Consider the following 22,537-nt stretch of genomic DNA (forward strand, 5'->3'; position numbering starts at 1 on the left):
GCCTAAACTTCAACTTCAAGGGCCTTGAACGCCTTCTCTTTCTCCGCAGCAGCCGCGGAGAGCCTCCTATTCTCCTCCCGGACAGCCCGCGCCTGAGCTACTTCTTGGATTCGAGCTGCTTTTAACTTGTCGTTATCACGACAAAGCAGCTCGACGCGCGGCTGCATCCGGGCCAAGAGAACCCGAAGCTCATTAGTTAGCCTACCCTCCTGGTAGCTAGCCATGGCTTCCCCCAACGCACCACTGGGAGCTGCGTGACGAGCCCACTCCACGCATTCCACAGGTGTGCGAAGGGTTGTTCCTCGGCGGATGTTCCATCGCGGAACATACACTTCATTGGAATCCGACACTGCAAATAACAAAAAGCAGTTAGGAAAAGATGATATATATAAAAAAAAAAAAAAAAAAAAAAAAAGAGGAGACCAAAAGAACCCTACGCACCTGTAGGGTCAATAACAGGCCGATAGCCGCCAAACCCATCACCTGAACCCAAGGGAAATCCGTCCAAGAGGTCAGGTAGATGGGAATGAGGCAGAGGTTGGCGAGAAGCCCCATGCATACCTGAAGAATCGGCCGTCGTTGACGATGACGGAGGAGGCATGGTGAAGGCCGCCGCGGTCGCCGCAGCAAAAGTAACCGCCGGCTCAGTGAAAGATGCGGTAAATATGGCACTGACAGCCGGCGGTGATGTCATCACAGCTGGAACAGTTGGCTCAACGGAGTGAGCAACTGAACCAGCGGAAGCAGGCGCAGGCGCAGCCGCCTGGGTCGTCGCCTCAGGTAGGCTGACCAAGCCTACCGTCATGGGTCCGGAGGTACTCCTCCCCGCTTCACCCTGGAATACGGTAGCATCCACGCCTGTACAAAGAAGAAAAGTATTAATGATGGAATGCTATGAAGTTAAAAATAAAAGTTGTACTTACGGGTTTTCTTGAGCCTGAAAGTGCGGACAGGCGTGGATGAACCCGATGGAGCCGGCCTCTTCACGCCGCTCACCGTTGTCTCCCTGGGCTCTCCGGAGGTGACAGTCGTCGCAGCCTCCGGAGCAGTGGTCTTATCACTACCGGGGTTCCCCGCCACCTCCTCGCTCTCGGTCTCTGAATCAGACCGAGGCACCGGATCGGCAGTGGCCACCTTCGCCTTCCCCTTCCCGCCGGCAGCCTTCTTCTTACGCACCAACGAAGGACCATCTGCGGATTCCTCATCAGAACACAGGATTAGAGGAATTCCAGCAGAGGTTTCAACATTGAGGGGTCGAGGGTTGAATAACGCCTTACCTGGCCGCCTGGCGCTCAGGATCTCGTGGCCTGGCGGGTAGACCTCCACGAACCGATCCGCCGTCTGTGCAAGGATGGGCAACTCGTTCTCATCTAGAGCACGAGTATCCATCCGAGCGGGACTATCAGCCTCCCGCGGATACAGGAGCGACTACAAGTCGTTCCCCTCTGAAATAAAAAACAATAGTTAGAAGACAAACATATATAAACAAAGAAGACAGATCGTACCGTAAGGGACAAAATTCAAACCGTATTCAAGGACGATCGGGATCCTTTGCGCATCCGCATCCTTCCACACCCGGCTCATCCCGAGCATCACCATCCCGGACTCCGCAAAGCGGTAAACCGGAGATTGGACTCGGGATATCTTCGAGAACCATTCCGCCTCCTGGTAGTTGGAGGCGTGAAGGCTGGGGAGTGCTTGCCCATTCTTGAACTTCATGGCAAGGGGGATGGCGCGAGCGGAGATGAAAAAGAACTCCCGCTTCCATGAACGAAGACTGCGCTCGGTTGCGCAAATCTTCAAACCCTTTATCCGGGTTATCAGAGTATACCACCCTTGGATGCACCTCCAAGAGTAGAAGGTCATCAGGCGGTCGACGAATGGCTCAACGCCCAGAATCCGGCACACCCACTCGAAGTGGCGAATCTTCGCGATCGCCATCGGGTGCACCTCGGTCAGGTGCACACCGTGCCTCTCCAGGACACGGTACACAAACTTTGTCAATGGGAACCTAAGATTCCCATAGACAAAGAATGCAGCATATTCCCCGATCTTGCCTCTGGGGGCATCATACACCATCTGATGAGGCTCAGGAAACTCAGGCTCGAGAGACTCGAGCATGAACTTCCTGACGATGTACTGATATAGATCGACAGGCAGAGCACACTGGCACTCGCCAGCAGTACTCTTGTCATCCTTGTCGGACGTGGATGACGGGTGTTCGACGTACACCCCAGCCTCCTGGGCTGTAGCCTCAAGATCATGAACAGAAGACATCTTGCAGGTGTGAAAAAGAGAACGATTTCAAGAGAAGGCTCGGCTGAAAAGGTGAGTATTCGCCGGAAATCGTTTTGAAGATGAAGAGAAAAGTGAAAGTGTGGATTACAAAGGACCCTCTCCCCCTTTATATACTAATCGCAATTAATGCGATGAATTTAATGCGGAAGAGAGAGAAATCAAAGGTGCAATGAAACTATGACACGTGGCAAAAAGCAAGCTGGCAACAGCTGTTGAAAAGACGCGTGCCAGTAATTTCGCGGCCACGCGCCCGAAAATTCGCGCCTACGCGCCTGAAAAAGCGCCTGGAATGACCATATACTGTCACGTCGCCATAACTTCCTGCACGTCCTGACACTGTCAGAAGAAACCGTCGGACGACGTTTCAATAGTTTGGACTGTTCTTATCCTTTCACCAACTCTTCGAATTTCAAAATTTCAAAAAGATTCAAAAGCGGGAAAATACCCCTTACCTTGGTAACCAAGTAACTATAAGACAGGTGCGAGTAAAGTGTTAAGGCAAAACCCCTCACATACTTAGCACCCGCAGGGAATTGACGCCAAGAATACCTTGGAAGTAAAGTAACCGTAAGACGAGTGCGGGTACAGTGTCAAGGCAAAACCCTTCACATACTTAGCACTCCGCAGGGAATTTAAACCAAGAAGGATCTTCTGGGCCATGCTTGCGGAAACGGGAATAACATCCCCGCATGATGGGAACGTCGAGAACTATATTGTTTGAAACTCCAAGATGGAATTGGTGGTTTTAGCATAATTGATCACTATGTTGAAAACTACCAAAACCCCATGGAGAATCCACACAAGTGGGACTCAACGCTCCTGACTTGCGAGGAGGTTACAGACCTACCCGCTTCATACCCAAAGATCAAGTAGAAAAGTCGGGAATTTCTGCGTGACATCAGGAAAACCGCGGGAAGAATCCCCACGGAAAACCTTAAAACTAAAAACCCTTTTCAAAACCCCTTGCTAGTCCAAAAGTTCACCTCACTTATTAATAATTCATGAGAAGAACATTGGACTGGGGGGACTTGAAGAGGTAGGTCCCAGCAGAGCCCAGTTGGACCCGCAAGACTCACCTTGAAGAGGGACGTCTGCGCAACGACCAACTGCTTCCGCAGGACCCACCATGCTCAGAGAAAACCTTACGCGCAGTACGCCAGCTGTACCCGCAGGGAAAGCCTCCCAATTGTGAAGTACCCCGCTTGTTCCCGCAGTTGCGGATACAAGCCATCAGGGAAGGCTACCCGCACTGACAGCAAGGCTACACGCACAAAGGCACTAACTCTTGCTACTTCAGTAGTCACATGAAGGAATGAGCAAGGCGGGAATACTCCCGCCTAAATGAGCCAGTCCGTATGCTTCTGGAAGATCTTTTGTACTATACCTACCAAGGTATGGGCAAAACAGACGATCTGACCAGAACAGCCCATGAACCAATCACAGGGTGACAGCTCACCGACAACAGTACGAGGAGGAGCACCCTCTAGTACTGTTTGTCCCTATTAGCCGCTGCCTACTCACCAACCCTTACTATGGGACGTGCGCAGCCTACAGTTGGTGGAACAGTGCATAGCCGGGAGTAAAGGAACAGTGTACAGCCGACCTTGTTACTGTCGGCCGTAGTCTATCCACCAACCAGCATGGCCTGTGCGTAGTCCACTGTTGGTAGAACAGGAATACTATTCAGCCGGCTGTACCTTCTAGGAAACCTACCTTCGGCTATAAATACTCCAACACCTTGGAATGGTAAGGACATCATCTGATATCTCATCTTATGTAGCAATCTCTTAATATATACTTATATTCAGAGCAATCTAGTCTGATTCTCACGCCGGAGGGTGGTCACAAGGAGGAACCCCCCCCCCCCTTCTCAGTGACGAGCTTACGGTGTCTGTTTTGCAGGTCACCTGAAGAACAACCTTCTCTGCTGGACCTCATCCTCGTGGGAAACATTACTTAACCCCCAGATTATCCGTAATCTGCCCTAAGTCACTTAGTGTTTCTTCAGTAAGTTTTGATCAAAACTTATTCGAGTCAATTAGATCACCACTTCAATCTAAATACGCAATGGCTTATTTTATACATACTTTATATTTTACTGGGAAATAACTATCGTATGTACCTAATTGATTATGTTATCTTATCAATAATCTATATTAGCCATCATTAAACTTATTTTAGCATGATATGTGATCATTTCAAGTTTTAAAATGTTACATCTTAACAACCCAAATTAAAAAACAATACTTAAGGTCTTATAAACATCAATATGTATTGTGTACTTGTGTGCATGACTAATACTTAAAATATTTTTTGTTGTCTTATTCGGATTTTATTGTGTATGCAACAACCTTTATTGTGCATACATCAACTCATATATAAAAAATAAAAAGTATTAAATGTGGATGTCACCAATCTAATCAATATCTTTTATTAGCATTGCATAACATTACATGCATATTAAAGTTATGTATTGTAAATGTATACAATTTTGTTTATACCAAATTCTGCTAAATATATGCATAAATATGAGGTCCATTGAAAACAAAATAATAGCTCACATCATTCTATAATGCAAAGAAAACTAAAATATTATAGTATTATACTATTCATTCATTCATATATTCAAACATATTTTGAGGTTGTGGCGTAACTTGCTGTACGAATCTTTTATATAAACTATTTCTTGATATAATCAACTACATACTTGGTAACATGTGCATGAATAGTCTTAATATAAATCTATAATATATATAGCCGACATGTCTAGACATTATCAAAAAGATATACAATTATTTTAAGATTTTCATAAGCTTGATTTTGTTCCCTGGATATGTTTTCTGTTTGAAATTTGCCACCAAGTATATCCAAATTTGCACCCACAGACCACAGTTACAGCAAGATCCTGTCATGTATACAACAAATGTAGGGAATGCATGACTGTATTATACGATCAACGTTCCTCAGGTATGAGTGTGCTATATCACCGATGGTTTTCCGAGATGCGAGTTCTTCCACCTACAAAACGAACAGCACCGTGAGCTTACCCCTCAGAAAGGGACAGAGGGGTCCTCTTTGGGGTAACCCTCCGGTGTGAGAATCAGGTATTGTAGGATAAGATAATCAGGATGTAAAAATGAGTAAAGGACTTAGAATATATTTTCTTGCCTCCCTTTGCACTGTTGAGGTGGTGTGGTATTTATAGTATTAGGGTTTCCAATGATTGGGCTCAGGCCCAATTAGGGCCTTTTTGGCCTCCTCCTATTGCTTCGCGCCACGTGTACTTAGGACACCTGGTGCTTTTTCATTGATTATTCTCTGACCAAGGTATTTCACCTGACCCATGTGCCATCACGTGGTGGCACATGGGCTTTGCTGAGTTGTCCACCCTTCATTGGCAGCTGTCAACATCAGCACATTCTTTATTCCTTAAAAGATACCTTCTGGAAGGTTGCCTGATGAGTACAATCATGGTTGTCCTTATCCTGATTTGGATTAGACTATTGTCTCATTTGTTGTGTGTCGCTTACGCGCGGCCTTTATGCGCCTATCCCGGGGATGCGCAAGGTCTTCTCTTTATTCTCACAGATGTTTCATGCGCTTGCGCGTATGTGATATGCGCCACGCGCAGATGTTTCATGCGCTTGCGCATAGGTTTTGGCTTTGTGTCTTCATGACATCCTGATTTCAAGCCTCTTGTCTATATCTTGTGGGTTGACCCGCCCCGCTCGATGTTAAGGCGGGTGCATACCCTTCATGTATCAACTTTGTTTTGAGGCCAAAAAACAATTTTATTTTTTAATACATAATTAATTATCCAACTAAACACTGGATTACGGCTGTAAATGCATGCATAAAACTTAGATAATTTGTTTTTATTATCTTTTATATAGTAAGTAATTACCAAGTCACATTTGATGTGTTTAATATTTAATATGGTATAACTATCAATCAAAAGGATTAGGATAAACTCAATTTAAATGAGACCATATATGATGGTGGAATGTGTAATGGGATAAAACTTCTTGATTATTATTTAGTTTCACAATTACATAATGCAAATAACTTTTACATCCGCTATTATTTTTCTTTAATTCAAATTACACTATAAAACTAAACATTTTTATCTTTTATTTGAGTATAATACTAGTATTTTCTAAAGAGTGTTGAACTAAGGATGTACAATCGTATGTCAAGAATTTTTCCAAGCGCGCCTAACTTTATCGACCACCCATAACACAACGAATTTATCCCATATTAAAGTGGCCGTGCTTGGATTTTTTTTGTTGAAACAAAAAGAATTAGACATTCTACCCGTTAATTGTTGATACACGTGACACATCTTGGTTGTTTTTCAGCTTCTTCGGATTTCGCTCCTTTTTAGAATAACTACCTTAAAAGTTTATAATACACGTGTAAAACAGGTTGTTCCATATATAATCAATTTATGTAACATATTTGAAGCAAAACATAGAATGATTTTACAATGTTATTTAATTGAAATTGATTTTAGAAACAGCTGTATATGTTATATTGCAAGCTAGTAACCAGTGCAAGAGTGAACTATAGGTGTTAGATGATGGTGTTGGGGTCAATAATAGGATGATGATGCCTCTCAAGTCTCACCAAACTGGCACATGTGAATCCAATAAAATATGGTCCACCACTATGAATGGTCTTTATTTTTCTAGAGACCCCTAGTTATGATCCAAATATAACACAAACTTCTATATATGGTAACTTATACTTTTACATTATATTTTTCACTTTGTTATGGCCATTAAATGTTGCTTATCAAGTCTTGTGGTTAACTTGTAAAGTACTAAATGTGGGCTAAGGTTTTATTGATTAGATTGGAAGTTATGTATGAACATTGTATATCTTAGGCCTTTAAAAAATTTAAGCTTTCGTATCAGTTAATATGGAACTGAGATATATGGTTTTCACGCTTTAGTTTTGACGGTATTAAGTCAAGCAATTGGTTACACTTTTAAATTCTCTGCATCAAAACTGGCCAAATTTATAACACGAAACCAAACCGAATAAAGTGTTAGGTATTAAATAGTAGAGGGACTGAAGTGTAAGTGATTAATAGTTTAGGGTTATATTCATAATATATAACCCTAACATATATATAACCCTAAACTATATGATTTACACTTCAATCCCTCTACCATTTAATACCTAACATAAAGTATTGCAAACATCTTTTATCGCTTACTAAACCATCGAAAGAAGTAATATTAGCCGCGTTTAGATTGATTTGAACTTTTAAAACTATGTGATGCAGACAATAAAAAAATAACACTGCAAAACTAAAGAACAAATTTATAAAACAATGTTACACCCTAACATGTTACTATTAGTCTATTATTGTTTTTCAGGGTTTTTCATAAATTAAGTAGAACGAGCTTGAGCTTTGCTCGAATTTCGAACTAAGCTGAAAATTTGTGCTCAAGCTTGGTTCAGACTTCAGATTCGCTCGGTTTAAATAAAATGGTTCGCCTCAATTTCTGCTTAGTTTGACACAGTTAGATTGTTTGAGCTTGTAACTTGTAAGTAGAGGTGCACAAATTAGGTTTTTTTTAATAACCTACTTTGTTTTTGGTCAACAAAGCCAAGAACCGGATCTAGTATGAACCAATTTCAAGTATGCAGTGGTGATTGGCGAAGCTTGGACGAGAATGTCCGGTGTGTGTGTGCGTGTGTGGGGGGGGGGGGGGGGGGCTCAAAATGTATATAAAATTTCATAAACGAGGGGGCGGGGGGTCGGGCTCAAATTTTCGACCGAAAACAAATAAATTTACACTACATATTAACATTTCCGGGCAAAAAACGAGTAAATTTCCATTGCTGCGCAAAACAAACAGCGGTGACCCTCACTAACCTTCGCCCATGCAAGTATGGTCAGGTTTTTGACCTTTACCAATTAGGCCGGGTTTTTATCATTTTTTGGTTCGTTCGGTTACAGTTTTGACTGGGTAGAGCAGGAACAGGTTCCAGTGGTTCCGGTTCCTTTTTCCCTGAGGAACCATAAACATAAACCGATCTATACCCTACGCCGGGTCGGCTCTAGGGCTTATTTTGTAAATTGGACTTAAAAGTGTTTTAAGTTAGATCCATCAGCCCAACTCATTAACCAAATCTCTTAATTTTGGCGCGAATAATATCATTTCAGTCACCGTTATCAGTTTTCCGTTCACGCCGATGTCCAAGTCGCCGGAGATCACCGCCGTATTCACGAGACTCGCGTACGGAGCTGAAGACCAATCGAATGATGTATTAATTGAATCTCTGAATCAATTACTCAACTTGAACGAAGTACCTAGGGTTAGGGTTTTGGACACTGCGTTATCTTTGATGTGCTTCACGGCACCACAGGTAAACTTCAATTGAACTTATTATTATTAATGTGTTTAATTGGGATTTAGTTTAAATTTTATTGGCTTGTGGTTGATTAGGTGTTTGGATCGTTGGTTGAGTGTTCGGTGAATACAATCGTGTCGGTTTTATGTTCGTTGGTGGATTGTAAGGTGTTAAGGTTTGGTAAAGCGGAGGTTTTAAGAGTCGGTAGCTCGGTTTCAGGTGGTGAGTGTTTGGTGGTGATGGAGGCTTGTGGTGATGTTTTGAGGAAAGTAAATGATCATGGTGAGGTTATTATATTTTTCGTTTAGTTGATTACCAATAGTTAGGGGTGTGTGTGGGTCAATTTGGTTCGGTTTTGGGCTGAAACCCAACCAAAACCGAAATGTCAGCTTTCGAATTTTTGAAAAACGCTTGGTTTCCGCTTTTTCGGTTTTTGGTTTGGGTTATGCTTCGGTTTTTTCGGTTTTGGCCTAAAACCGAGCCAAAAATTGAAATGTCGGTTTTTGAGTTTCTGAAAACCGTTCGGTTTTGTTTTTTTTTCGGTTTTTGGTTTGGTTTCGGCTTTTCATTTTTGGATTAAAACCAATCCAAAAACCGAAATGTCGGTTTTCGAGTTTTTGAAAAGCGTTTGGTTTCAGTTTTTCAGTTTCAGTTCTATGATTTAGGTTCGGTTTTACCATTTGGGCTTGCAAATTTTGGGGCGAAATAAAAGTTGCCTAATAATAATGAATTTGGGTCTGATCATTTTGTTAGTTAATAGTTAATTGATTTCATACACTTGGGGTTAAGTATTCAGGTTAAACCATATATTAAACCATTATAAATTGCTTAAAAATTAAAATTAAAAAAAAATCTATAAGTTTGGTTCGGTTTTTTGGTTCTAGTCACACGCAAAACCGAAACAGAAGTGAAAGTTCAGTTTTCACGAAAACATGTATCTAAACCATCAGTTTTTGTTTCATTTCAGTTTTTTCGGTTTCATGCACACCTTTACCAGTTGTCTTTCATAAATCATAATACTTTCTAAATACAAAATTGGTACATATTTTGTTAGTAATTATTACCAGTTATCTTTCATGTTGCAGTACTTGTTATAGAACTATTGTAGGTTTAAAATGTTTGTGATGGTAATGCTGCTATTAGGTAAAGATAGAATCTACTAATCTATGGCAGTTTTATAATCCAAAATATCATGTCTGACTTTAATATAGTCATAACATCACTGTTTATTAGATTGGTTTTTCATGTTTTGAAGGAATGCTTTCTTGTTTATTACTGTATGCTGTTTTAAGAATGGCTGCAATGACAACTCAGTTCGGATACACGACACAACTTACTCCGATTCTCAATGTTCAGCGAACTGAAGAAATAATTTCTGCACTTTCAAAGTTGGTGTGCTATATGCCAAAAGAAATTAATCTTGAGAACCAAGAGTTACAAATGAGGTGTGCATTATTATAACAATTAAAATTGTCAAATGAAAATTATTATTATACTTACTTTCTATTTGTTTCATTTTGCAGGTTAACATTATGGTATCTTGACCCTCAAAACCTTGTGAAAGATGTATCACAAATACTGCTGGATGCTATTAGAAGACCTTTTATTTGTCTGCATGAAGAACTTTATGAAAATATTGAATGGCGATCAATAATCATTTGTTTAGCATTTTCTCCATTAATGTTAATTGAAACCAGGGCTTTGTTACATCGTTGGTTTCTGCTAACGTGAGTACCTCTTGACCATAGTTTAAGTTTTGCAAAACTTAGTGCTCGCTAAACTTAAGAGTTGATTATCATAACAGGGGACTAGCTTCGGTGTTAGAGCTTGAAGTTGAATTTGTTTCAATGGTGTTAGATGTACTTTCAAGACCAATGCGGTGGGGTTTATCTGCAGAAATAGGATCAAAGTTGCCATTTTCATATGCTTACTTTTATTTCAAGCATCAGTTATTCAGAATCTTGGCTCGACCCTTGTCACGTGATCGGTTTATTGAGCTGGTTCATAATATAGAAAAAAGTGTTTCTAGTTCCAAGAGGAAACTTAAATATGTTGCAACAACAGCTTCAATGGTGGATCACAAATCAACATGGTACGTGCCATTGGCAGATTACAATGATAATTTGATTTTTAACTAAATTTGGTATCTTTTTAACTCAAAATTATATTTTTATTCTTTTACTGAACAGGGCAATAGCAATGAACTTCCCAGATTGGTTTTATTTTGCTGCAATATTACTCACCGGAGCTGGTTTTAGTGACGGTAATAAATGCGCAGTAAGTGAGGTTAATCAACCGCTGACATCATCCCTTTCAGTTAATGCAGCTCGGTATGTTTCATGGATTCTTGATCCTATCGATGAATCAGTTTGTGGTTTATTGGCTGAAAAGTTTGAAGGATTGTCAAGGGCATTAACCGATAGGCATTTGAGTTCATATGAACATAAAAAGCTCAAGAAGCCGAAGGCTAACACATGTCAAAGTCAGACTATTCGGTTATGGCTGGAGGAGTTAGAAGATGCGAAAACAGTTGATATTAAGAATAATGTGATGTTCAGAGGGGTTATTTTAGGAATGTTGATTGGGTGCTCGGATGGTATAACTGAAGATAGATATGAATTGCTTCTTCATTATGTTGCAACTGGTACGCTTCTTCGGTCAACAGAAAGTCAACATGCTGGATTAAAACATAAAAGATGGAATCATGAATCTGTTGATAAATGCAGTCGAAAGGTACAAGTTGAAGGCGCTTGTATTGTTTTCAATTTAACTGATATAGCAGAAAAGATTTCTGATTCGCTATTTGAAACCCAAGAGACTGCAGTTGACTTTATTTGCAAAGTCAAACTAAAAGTTGTCGGATATCTCCTTAAATGTGTCAAAAGGCTGCTACAGTTTGAAACCGACGAAAACAACGATATCTTATTCAAGGATCTACACAGAAGAATGTTGCGGTGGAGACATCAAGGACAAGATGTTTTTCATGGTTACAAAGATCTCGATGATACAATTAATATTATCGCTAGTAAGTTTTGATCGTTATTATAGAAAACAGAAATTGACTGTTAGATGATATGATATCCAAAAATAAACTTGTTACAATGCATCACTTTTTGTGTTCATACACTCTAATGAAACTATACTAAATTTCTAACTGGCCAATATGGCAAGTGATATGCCTTTACATAGTAACCAATACCTTTATTTCATCTTTACTTTTATGTACTAAACCTATGAAACTCACTAAAAACTTTAACCAATTATTATTATTCAAGTTGTTCTTTGGACCAAAGTTATCCAGTCTGGGTTGCCTCCCAATTCCTCAAAAATAACCAAAAAGTTACCCGTCGGTCTCAACCATGAGCGCGGAACATGATACCTGAAATCAGATCAAAGCTTGTTTACATTTTATGCAATTAGTTTTAACAAACATTAGAGAAGATAGAGCTGATATCTCACCATCTTTGAGACGGGTCGCCACAATAATTGTTGCATTTGTTCTCATTATAAATCCCAGTGTAACTGCATTTATCGCAGTTACCACGGGCTTTGTTTGCGGGCCAGTATCTCCCGACGCCCTCACCATTGACCCATATTTGAACTTTTCCCATGCCATTCATGTCTAAAGCTAGTGGTTCGTCTCCTTTTGGAGCGTTAAATGTAGTCTAAAAGTAAAAAAAATCAATGTTAGGATATTTTGATGCTAGATTTTAGCTCCATTGTTCAAGGGGTTAGCAATAACCGAACCGTTAACCGAAACCGGATCGAAACCCAATGAAACTAAACCGGAATTAACCAAAAATCTGTTACCGGTTTTTTTTCTGTACCCTCAGTTAACCGAAATTAATTGAACCGAGCCATTCATATTTTCATATATTTCTAGCTTTTATACCTCCATTTCACATATTTCATGTTTTATACGTTGATTTTACGTATTTCATGTTTTATACCTCCATTTCATGTATTTCTATGCAAAAATTTTAGCCTAAGTTTGGTTTTGGTTATTAACCGGAATCAACTTAACCAAACCAAAAACCGACAAATTAACCGAATAAACTGAACTGATCAACCAAAACCGATTGGTTAATAAAATAGATTAACCAATGACTGTTTTCGGTTTTAGTTGAGGCTAATAAGCGAACCGAACTGTGCACACCCCTAGGTCAAATGTTAAACAAGAAAATTACCTTGTACCAAGTAAGAGGTTGTTTTTGAGCCACAAAGGTTCCTTGTAGCCACTCGACGGATGAACTTCCATCAACTGTATGTAGACTTAAAGTTTCACCCTTTAAACCAACCTGCCATCATAAAAAAATCACTTTATTACATTTTAATTATAAGTTATAACACCCTGCAACTTTTTTTTATCAAAAATAATATTAACATAAATGTATTTATACAAGGCTTTATAAGTTAATAAACCAACCTTGTAAGACCATTGTTGCTTTGTCAAGTCTCTTGTACCTTCATTTAGACCTTTCATAGTAATTGGACCTAGAATCCCTACATTGTAGTTCTCGAAGTGTGTGCCGACGTTCTAAAACGGTGATTAAATAATTTAGTTAAATGTTTTTATATGTTGATATACATATACAAAAAGAAAAGGTGCAACAACTAACCGCAAGGCCCACAGAAACACTTAGCATAGAGATCTTGTTAACGCCTGCTCTCAACTTAACATTTTGACTAAACGTTAATTTCGGGTTTTTTAGTGATCCCCAGACTGTTCCTGTAATATGACCAAACAAGATGTGATAATTTCAACGCAAACCCGTCTTGACCCATTACACGAACCGACGGGCCAGCCTGCTTATGAAAAGTGAGATTTACCTGCGAGTTGGTTGTTGATAAAGACATGCAAAGCATGCCCTGCTGACATAACTGTCAGCACGGGAAGCTGTCCGTTTGTCAAAAACTGTTCGTTTGGCGATATATTTATTCTGTAAAATCGAAAAAAATACAAAACACTTAGATATTATTAACAATATAATAATAATAATAACAATAATAATAACAACAACAACAAATCATTAATACTCACTCTGTAAGGTACCACAAGTAATCAGAGGCATCTCTAGTTACATTTAACTGCTCGTACAGCCCCGACATTGCAAATGTATCACCGCCATCAGAAGACGGAGCTTCTTCATCATACGATTGCCAGTCAAAAGTTGCAACGGTTGTCATCTTTTTCTGTGTGCTTGGAGCTTTAACCTACAAATTAATCAGCCCAATATCATGACAGTTTTAGTGTTTCGAAAGTTGATATTATGCAATTTAGAAGGGTAAAAGGGTAATTTTCTTACCTTTGCAGTGTTGAAAACTTCATCTTTGCAGTCATGAAGATTGCTAATAGACCAAGGAGGAAGGTCATATTGGGTATTTCCAAATGTTATTTTGGTTGAAGTTTGCGGGTCGAAGTTTGAGAGAAACGCTGCACAGCCCCCGGACTTTGGTTGAAATACATGTATCTGTAACGGGCCCGTTTGGGTTGACCGGTCATAAGTAAGCGGGTTGAATTTACTGCCACTATAAATACAATATTTTTGACTATTTGACTAAACTAGTTAACTAACCTCTTGATTATTTCCAGGATAGGTAACAGTAGGATAAGCTGAGACTAAAGCCGGTTCAATTAGTTTTATCGCTGTGTGTAAATCCATTAAATGCCCCCATTTCGGTTCATTTGGTAATCCTGAAACATTACATTGATAAGCCAACATTTCTAGGTGAAAATATGCATCTATGATATATATATATATATATATATATATATATATATATATTTATACCATATTCATCAATAGGAGCATCATAATCATAACTAGTTGTGATGAATAGACCGCCAGCTGTCCGGCCGAAATTTGTTCCTCCATGGTACTAAAGCCACCATTAAAATATAAATGTTATTAGTAAACTAGCAAATTAATACATTTAAATTATTATTTTAAATAGAAACCTCTTAAAGCTTATAATAATTTAGCAACCAGCCCTCATTTAAACTCATTTTACATGTGAATTGACATGGCATTGTGGATTTATATAAGATGCCACATAGGCAAAAGTGCATGCCTTGAAAAAATTTAAAATAAATTTATTTGCAAGTTTAAAAAATACCTTCTTTTTAAAATATATTTTTTTGTAAAATTAGCAAAAAGAAATTGATATCGTTGAACGTGTCACCTGTTGCTGCAATCCGTTAATTGTTTTTCTTTTAGTTGCTAAAATTGGAAAATAATTTTTTTTTTCGTGGCGATATAACTTATATGGTGACATACCATATAATAGTTGACAAAAGAACCGTTATTCTGTATGAATCTTGCTACTGCATATGCAATATCTTCTACAGGTCTAGTAGGAACCGGTCCACCAAATTCCGTGAACCTTAAATAACAAAGATTAACAACCATTAAAAAGACAATTATAACATTTAAGTGAACATAATTAGAATTTAAAAGTGAGATATACATGACTTACCAGCCAGTCCAAAGCTCTGTAAACATTTTAGGTTTGTAAGGCTTGTTTGGAGTGAATTTTTCACAGTAAAAACCATTACATGTATCAATCTGTCATGTAATCAACATGTACAACCAAATAATATTATAACAAGCTTCATGGGTTGTAACATGTGCAAAGTTAGCGGTACCGAATGCATAAAGCTAGAAAACATGCATGGATAGTGACATCATATTTGTATACATACATTGGCGCATCCAGGATTTTGAATAAGGTATGCATGAATATAACATATCTAAACTTTTATGACACAAAATTAAAAGAGCCACTTAAAAAGAATTTGTTTCACACAATAAAGTGATAAACAAATAGGAAAGCAACATTATTACAATGAATCATCTCAACGTGTAATATCCTGTTGGGTGATTGAGTAAAAATGATATTTTTTTGCGTTTTGAAAAGAAATATGATCTTATAAAATTTAGAAGAATTTATATCAAAGTTTTAAAATTTTTATGAGGATATATATATGAAATTGCCCCGTTGTACTTTTACAAATAAAGCATTTATTTATATAAGTAAATGCTCACCATCGGATCAGGGGCATCTTGTTTGCACATGATCCAAGGGACACCGGTTCCTAGACCAGCAGCCATTTGGGCTGCCCATTTAGTGTAAGCTTTTCCCGGTGCACCGGTATCCCATTCAACGGGCCCGTACTCGTTTTCTATCTGAAAACACAACCAAAATTCATATGAAGTAATATTTTAACTTAAGTCAGATAAACTAAGGTCAAAAGTCAAACCTGAGACATGAAAATTGGACCTCCTTGAGGTTCAAATAGCCCCTCTGACTTCATCATGCTGACTATTTTCTTTGTAAATCTTTCCATTGCAATCTTTATAATGATAAAAAACAATTAAAAATATTAACAAAGTTAGATTCTTGTATTAAGTTATTTGACTAAACTTTCATAATGCTAATTGCTAACCTTGAAAGGTTCATTATCGGTTCTGAATGACATACCGGGTAGATACTTAAGCCAAACAGGGAATCCCCTGAATCCAAAACAGAGTATAGTTAGGTATATTCATCTCTAAATGACAAAGCCAGATACTTTTATTTTATCACTTTTTATATTAAGATTGCTACACTTCATTTTAGTCAACGTTGAAATAGACTTTCATAATGTGCGTATACTTATGCGGAAAACCGATACTATAAAAGTGCAAATTGTGATGCAAACATGAGAGGTTTGATGTGCTACCCCGAAATTCCATTCGGCACAAACGTAAGGGCCGATTCGTAAGTTAACATAGAGACCTTCTTCTTGTATCAGTTTTATGAACTTCACCAAATCATACCTCCCTTCAAAGTTGTACTGGAAACATAAACATAATAATAATAATAATAATAAATGCATAAATTGGTACTTTTGAGATTGATTTTGTACCTTCCCTGGAGATGGTTCATGCCCATTCCAAAATACATAAGTTTGTATGACATCTAAGCCTCCATCTTTAGCCTTTTTTATAAGATCAGGCCACATCTGCACACACACACACACAACAAATTTCAAGAAAGTTAAGAAATTTATATGGGATAATCAAAATTAGGACCAAAATAATCCAAAAGATTTGAAAGCAAAAGAAACCCATGTAAAAAGATATGAAATTTAACATATTTTGGGGCATTAAAGACCAAAAGCACCAAAATTTATTGAAAATAAAAGAAACCCATATGAGAAAAAACTAAAAATTTCATTTTTCACACACAAAGACTCCTAACAAACAAAACAAAATGGCTTTAATTCAATAATCAAGCTCAAGAATCATTCAAATTATGCAAAACAGAGAAACCCACATGAAAAAAAATATAATCTTTGATGGAGCATTAAAAAAAAAGAAAAAAAAACTTGAGCATAGTGAAATACCTCAGGGGTGCTTCTTGGGTAATGAATAGAACCAGACATAAGGATTCTTCTTCTGCCATTGATGATAATGGCTTTATCATCATAAAATACAGTTGCTTTAATGGAGGAGCATACACAAGAAAATATAATTAGTAAAAATAGTATCTTGTTTCTGGGCATTCTCCACGTTCTTGAATATTACTTTTCCCTTTACTTTAAAATTATTAAAAGTTTCAAAGAAAGAAACTTGTTTTTGTTTTTATTTCGACCGAATTACAAATTTTGTCCTTTAAAATAAGACAAATTATGGTTCGTGTTCTTTTCTAAGTTTCCTTGCAGGCGGTGTACTGTAAACTTTTTTTTCCTACAAGTTTTGTCCTTTACGCTAACTGGGTTAGAAAAAGTCAGTTAAATCCCATCACGTGAGGCGCATGTGAGGGTAGTTTTGTCCTTTCATATATCTCTGCAACTAAACCCTTTATTAGTCTTCCCCCTCCCTTTCAATCGATTCAATTCCCGGCGATTAAAAACCCTCGTATCCGACTCGACTCAACAACCCGACAGTTAATACCTTAAATTGCACATCATTCTCAAAACTTAAACACGTAAGATGGATGATCCTCCTCCTCCTCGATTCTACATTCGTGAAGCTGATGAACAATCAAATGCTGATGCGTTTTATGGTAAGTTAAAACTTTAGGGTTTATAACTGGGTTTATTTAACTAACAGCTGTTTAATCTTGTTTGTGTAGTAAATAATCCACATTTGTTCACGATCAAGATGCACCATGGTGGCAGTTTCACTAAATTTCCTGGACGGGTTTATAACAGAGCCGTTGTCCATTTTGTTGACATGCTAGATATTGACAAGTTTTCAGTTCACGAGCTTGATCGAATCTTGCTTGAATTATCCTATCCTACAGATAAGGTTAGATTCTACCATTATGTAGTACCGGGTTCAGAATTGGATTGGGGGCTTAGAGCTTTGGGAAGTGATGATGATGTTAGGGGATTTGCTAAGTATATTGGAGCTTTTAATCAATTAATGAATGTGTATGTTGAGCATGAGTTCACCTCTGTACACACATACTTCTGCTCAACCTCAAAGTTTACCTTGAAGAGATAACAAATGAGGAGTTTCTTGCAAGTGAGGTCGTACTAGATAAAGCAAACTCAGTTAAGAAAAGGTTGTTGTTGGAATGGCAAGATAGCACAAATGAGGTTGTTGTTCAAAAGGTAGTTGTGGAACAAGACAAACAGGATGCAAATGTGAATGTTCAAGAAGAGAATAATGTTGGTGTTGTTGAACAACAAGACCAGATTGATATATGTCATGAGGATCCAGAATTTGACCCTATGTTTGGAGAGGATGCTTTTGGTGTGCAACCTACAAATGAGGTGGAGATTGATTACAATGGTGATGTAGATGGAGGTGGGGATGGAGGTGGATATGGTGTGCAGCCTACAAATGAGGTGGATATGGATTACAATGGAGGTGGGGATGGAGGTGGGGATGTAGATAGTGAAGATTCTTCAATTTCAGATGAAGAAAGTGGAGATGAGTCTTCAAGTTCAGATGAAAGTGGAACTGATGATAGTAGGGATTCTAACTATGAAATGAGAGATGAGAGTTCTGATGATGATGAACATCTAGAGGGTTGTCCAGTTAAGAAACCAAAGAATGTGAAGAAATCTAAGAACAAAAAGAAATCTAAAAATGTTAAGAAAACTAGGGATGGTGATGAAGATTCAGAAAGTGATTCAGATAGTGACTTCAACTATGAAGATGGTGAAACACATGATGTAGATGTAGATATGACGGATTTCAGACTGCATACTGATTTGAAGTTGAACAGCAGGATGCAAATTGTAGTTTAGAGGTTTTGGACATAGAAATGGATGATGTGATGTTGGATAATGATAGGATGTATAATGAGAAACAAAGAAATGAAGGGGACATGGATTATCTTTTCCATGTGGGACAAGTTTTTGGTACAAAAGTAGAGGTGAAGGATATGATCAAGGCACATGCAGTTGAAACAAGAAGACAAATTAGGATAAGAAAAGATGATTTGGTAAGGGTCAGGGCTGTGTGTGAAAGAGATATGGAAGATGGGTCCCACATGAAGGGGGTTGGATCTAGCAGTGCTAATAAAGATGAGGGACCAATCCAGAAAAGTATTGGGGGTAGGGGAAAAAGGAAAGACCCACTTGCTATTAGATGCCCTTGGGTACTGTTGTTGTCATACCAAAAGAGAACAACTTCATGGAAAATTACAAGGTTGATAAATGAACATAAATGCCTTCAATCTAGGGAAATTTATGCTTGCACAGCCGGGTTCCTCTCAAACCATTTGGTTACTGATCTTCAAGATGACCCAAAGGTGAAAGTTAAATCCATTAAAGAACGGTTTCAAAGGAGGTTTGAAGTTGGTGTGTCTGAGATGAAAGCTTATAGGGCAAAGATGTTGGCCAGGGAACATATAATTGGAAATTTTAGAGGCCAATATGGGTTATTGAGGGATTATATTGAAGAGTTGAAGAGGACTAATCCAGATACAACAGTGAAGCTTGAATTAGAAGAATGCTCAGATCCAACATCTGAGACAAGACAATCCAAGAGGATATACATCTGTTTGGGATCTTTGAAAAAGGGGTTCAAAAGCAATAGGTAGGGATCTGTTGGGACTGGATGGGGCTTTCCTTAAAAGTGCTTGGCCTGGTCAACTTTTAACAGCAGTTGCTCTAGATCCAAACAATGGATACTACCCTGTTGCATATGCTGTAGTTGAAGCTGAAACATTGAACTCTTGGGAATGGTTCTTGGAATGCCTTGGTGATGACTTGGATATAAACAACAGATCCAAGTTTACCTTTATGAGTGTCAGGCAAAAGGGTCTTATACAGGCTGTAGATAAGTTGTTTCCTTCTGCAGAGCATAGGTTTTGTGTGAGGCACATTGAAGATAACCTAAGATCACTCTTTAAAGGAAAGCTTTTAAGGGATGCTCTTTGGAAGCTGGCTAGATGTACATCACCTACACAATATGAGAGAGAGATGAACAACCTAAAAAACTTGAACAAAAGGTGTCATCTTTGGGTATCTAAGATCCCACCAGAAACATGGTCAAGGTCACACTTCTCTGGTAAGTTTTTAATTTTGTATCCTTTATTCTCTCATAACTTTCAAGTTTTGTCCTTTATCTGTTGTGTTTTGTTATAATAGGTAGAGCAATGTTTGATGTGTTGACCAACAACATGTGTGAATGTTTCAATTCAAAGCTGGTAGATGGAAGGGACAAGCCTATTATCACATTGCTGGAATACATCAGAGAATATGTGATGAGGAAGATTGTTACTGTGTTGAAGGTAATTGATAGGTCATCAGGGTTACTAACACCATATGCTACACAAATTATGGAGCCAGTGAAGAAGGAAGCAAGCAGGTGAGTTGTATGTGAATATTTACTTGTCTTGTAAATGATGTGAATGGTTTACATATTTGGATGATAGGTACTCTGTGCATTGGAATGGTGAGGATCATTATCAGGTAACAGGTCCATATGGTGATCAGTGTGTAGTGAACATGAGCACAAGTACATGTGCATGTAGGAGATGGGAGATAACTGGGATACCTTGTAGACATGTGGTGGCATGTATTTGGGTGAAGGGTGCACATGACAGATCTGTTGGCAGGCCAGAAACATTTGTCAAACCAATTTACACAATGGATAGGTGGAAGGCAGTGTATAGCTACAAGGTGTATCCCATCAATGGTATGAGTTTGTGGCCCACATCACAAGTCCCAATCCAGATCACAGCTCCTAAATTAAAAAAGCAAACTGGAAGGCCAAAGAAATCAAGGAAAAAGTCAGCAGTGGAAAGGGAAGATGGTGGTTCAAGGAAAAAGTCAAAGGTTGATGCAAAGGGCAAGGGAAAGGCTGTGGAGGGTGAAGGCAGAAAGTGAAGGCAGTGAGAAAGACAAAGCCAAAAGGATCAAACACTTGTGGGACATGTGGTCAAAAGGGTCACAACAAGAGATCATGCATGAAAAATCTTGCTGATTAATGTGCCTACTGTTTGACTGTTTTTGTAGTTTTTATGACTTTATGGTATGGATATTTTTAAGTTGTTAGACTTTTTTTGAAGTTTTTCATGGTATGGATGTATTAAGTTGTTGTCTGAACTAATGTTGCTTTAATTTGTTGACTTTAATATGGTTGATTAATGTTTAGTAGTTGTTAAATGACAAGTAGCTTTTAATATGGTTGTTCATTATTTAACTTGGTTGTTGTTTGCATTTATGGTTGTTGGTAATGGTTGTGCAGAACTGCAGATGGATCAGATGTTACTTATTTTAAGGGTTTGGACATATTTGCCCTTGGATCAGATTTTACATAATTTAATGGTTTGGCAGATGGATGTTTGTGCAGATGACTCATTCATCTTTTTGTGCATATTGTGCAGTTTTTACTTATTTGCCCTTGGATCAGATCAGATCATATTATGCAGTATTCATCTCTTGGTTTATGGTTTATGGATGTTGTAGATGGATGTGTAGATAGTGCACAATGTGCAGATTGTGCATGATGTGCAGATTCTGCATAATGTGTAGATTGTGCATAATGTGTAGATAGTGCACAATGTGCAGATTGTGCATCATGTGTAGATAGTGCACAATGTGCAGATTGTGTATAGAATCCATCCAAAAGTCCAAAATAAACTAACCAAAGATCCAAATTAAATCCAAAATAAACTGATGATATATTGCTTAAAAGGGATCCAAAATTACATCCAAAATAAAGTCAAAATACATAATACTTAAACTGCATAAAGTCCTAAATTAACTAATAAAGTCAAAATACAAATAGTCAACAACTTCAAATTCAGTCAACTAGTTACATTTTCATTGCAATTACAATTGCAATGAAAATGATCCAACTAATGACCAATCTGTTCTTCATCTTCCTTGCTTGTTCTTTATAACTCTCTAAACTTTGTTCAACCATGTTTTTCGACTTCAATAAGCCCGGGATAATCTCCAATGCCCGTTCACACATTGGTGGGTCACGCCATCCAAGAAAGGGGCAATCCGATGTCTGGAAAAGAGGAGAAACATGAAGTATAAACAATTGACTGGAACTTAAATCGAATTACACACTTACCATGTCCGGACAAGAGAAAAACCGACGACCTGGATTTCTATCAGTCCATGAAGTTCGAACAACTGCTACGCTACCTTGCCACAAACACAGTAAGCCATCATCAATTGAGCCCTGGTATTTGAATTTCGCATCGAGCCCTAATTGATTGAAGCCCTAATCGTACCCTGATCGATTGAATGTGGGGTTGGGTTAAAAAGAGGGGGAATAGTTGCAGAGATATATGAAAGGACAAAACTACCCTCACATGCGCCTCACGTGATGGGATTTAACTGACGTTTTCTAACCCAGTTAGCGTAAAGGACAAAACTTGTAGGAAAAAAAAGTTTAAAGTACACCGCCTG

General features: G+C 38.4%; 2 protein-coding genes and 1 pseudogene across 3 annotated transcripts; 2 read left to right on the forward strand and 1 right to left on the reverse strand.

Annotated features, from left to right (window-relative positions):
- The first annotated feature begins 8,505 nt into the window (after window positions 1–8,505).
- LOC143603464 (uncharacterized) lies at window positions 8,506–11,700 on the forward strand. The gene is made up of 6 exons (XM_077080247.1): window positions 8,506–8,679; window positions 8,760–8,946; window positions 9,920–10,109; window positions 10,188–10,379; window positions 10,469–10,756; window positions 10,854–11,700. The coding sequence occupies exons 1-6, from the start codon at window positions 8,506–8,508 to the stop codon at window positions 11,698–11,700; spliced, it is 1,878 nt and encodes a 625-aa protein (XP_076936362.1).
- A 32-nt stretch (window positions 11,701–11,732) lies between these two features.
- On the reverse strand, window positions 11,733–17,239 carry LOC143603463 (beta-galactosidase-like; annotated as a pseudogene). The gene is made up of 18 exons (XR_013148069.1): window positions 17,054–17,239; window positions 16,574–16,669; window positions 16,387–16,501; window positions 16,112–16,176; window positions 15,926–16,018; window positions 15,705–15,851; window positions 15,142–15,248; window positions 14,943–15,048; window positions 14,457–14,544; window positions 14,241–14,359; window positions 13,971–14,135; window positions 13,706–13,878; window positions 13,495–13,604; window positions 13,284–13,393; window positions 13,091–13,201; window positions 12,852–12,962; window positions 12,124–12,329; window positions 11,733–12,043 (listed from the first exon to the last, which is right to left on the reverse strand). The product of XR_013148069.1 is annotated as a beta-galactosidase-like (transcript).
- A 1,688-nt stretch (window positions 17,240–18,927) lies between these two features.
- LOC143603465 (uncharacterized) lies at window positions 18,928–20,998 on the forward strand. Its single transcript, XM_077080248.1, has 4 exons — window positions 18,928–19,666; window positions 19,770–20,177; window positions 20,258–20,477; window positions 20,545–20,998. The coding sequence occupies exons 1-4, from the start codon at window positions 18,928–18,930 to the stop codon at window positions 20,996–20,998; spliced, it is 1,821 nt and encodes a 606-aa protein (XP_076936363.1).
- Window positions 20,999–22,537: the final 1,539 nt, after the last annotated feature.

This window comes from Bidens hawaiensis, unplaced genomic scaffold (genome assembly GCF_021521415.1).
Source record: "Bidens hawaiensis isolate Kalapana, Puna unplaced genomic scaffold, B.hawaiensis_p1.1 tig00061996_1, whole genome shotgun sequence".
Taxonomy (NCBI): domain Eukaryota; kingdom Viridiplantae; phylum Streptophyta; class Magnoliopsida; order Asterales; family Asteraceae; genus Bidens; species Bidens hawaiensis.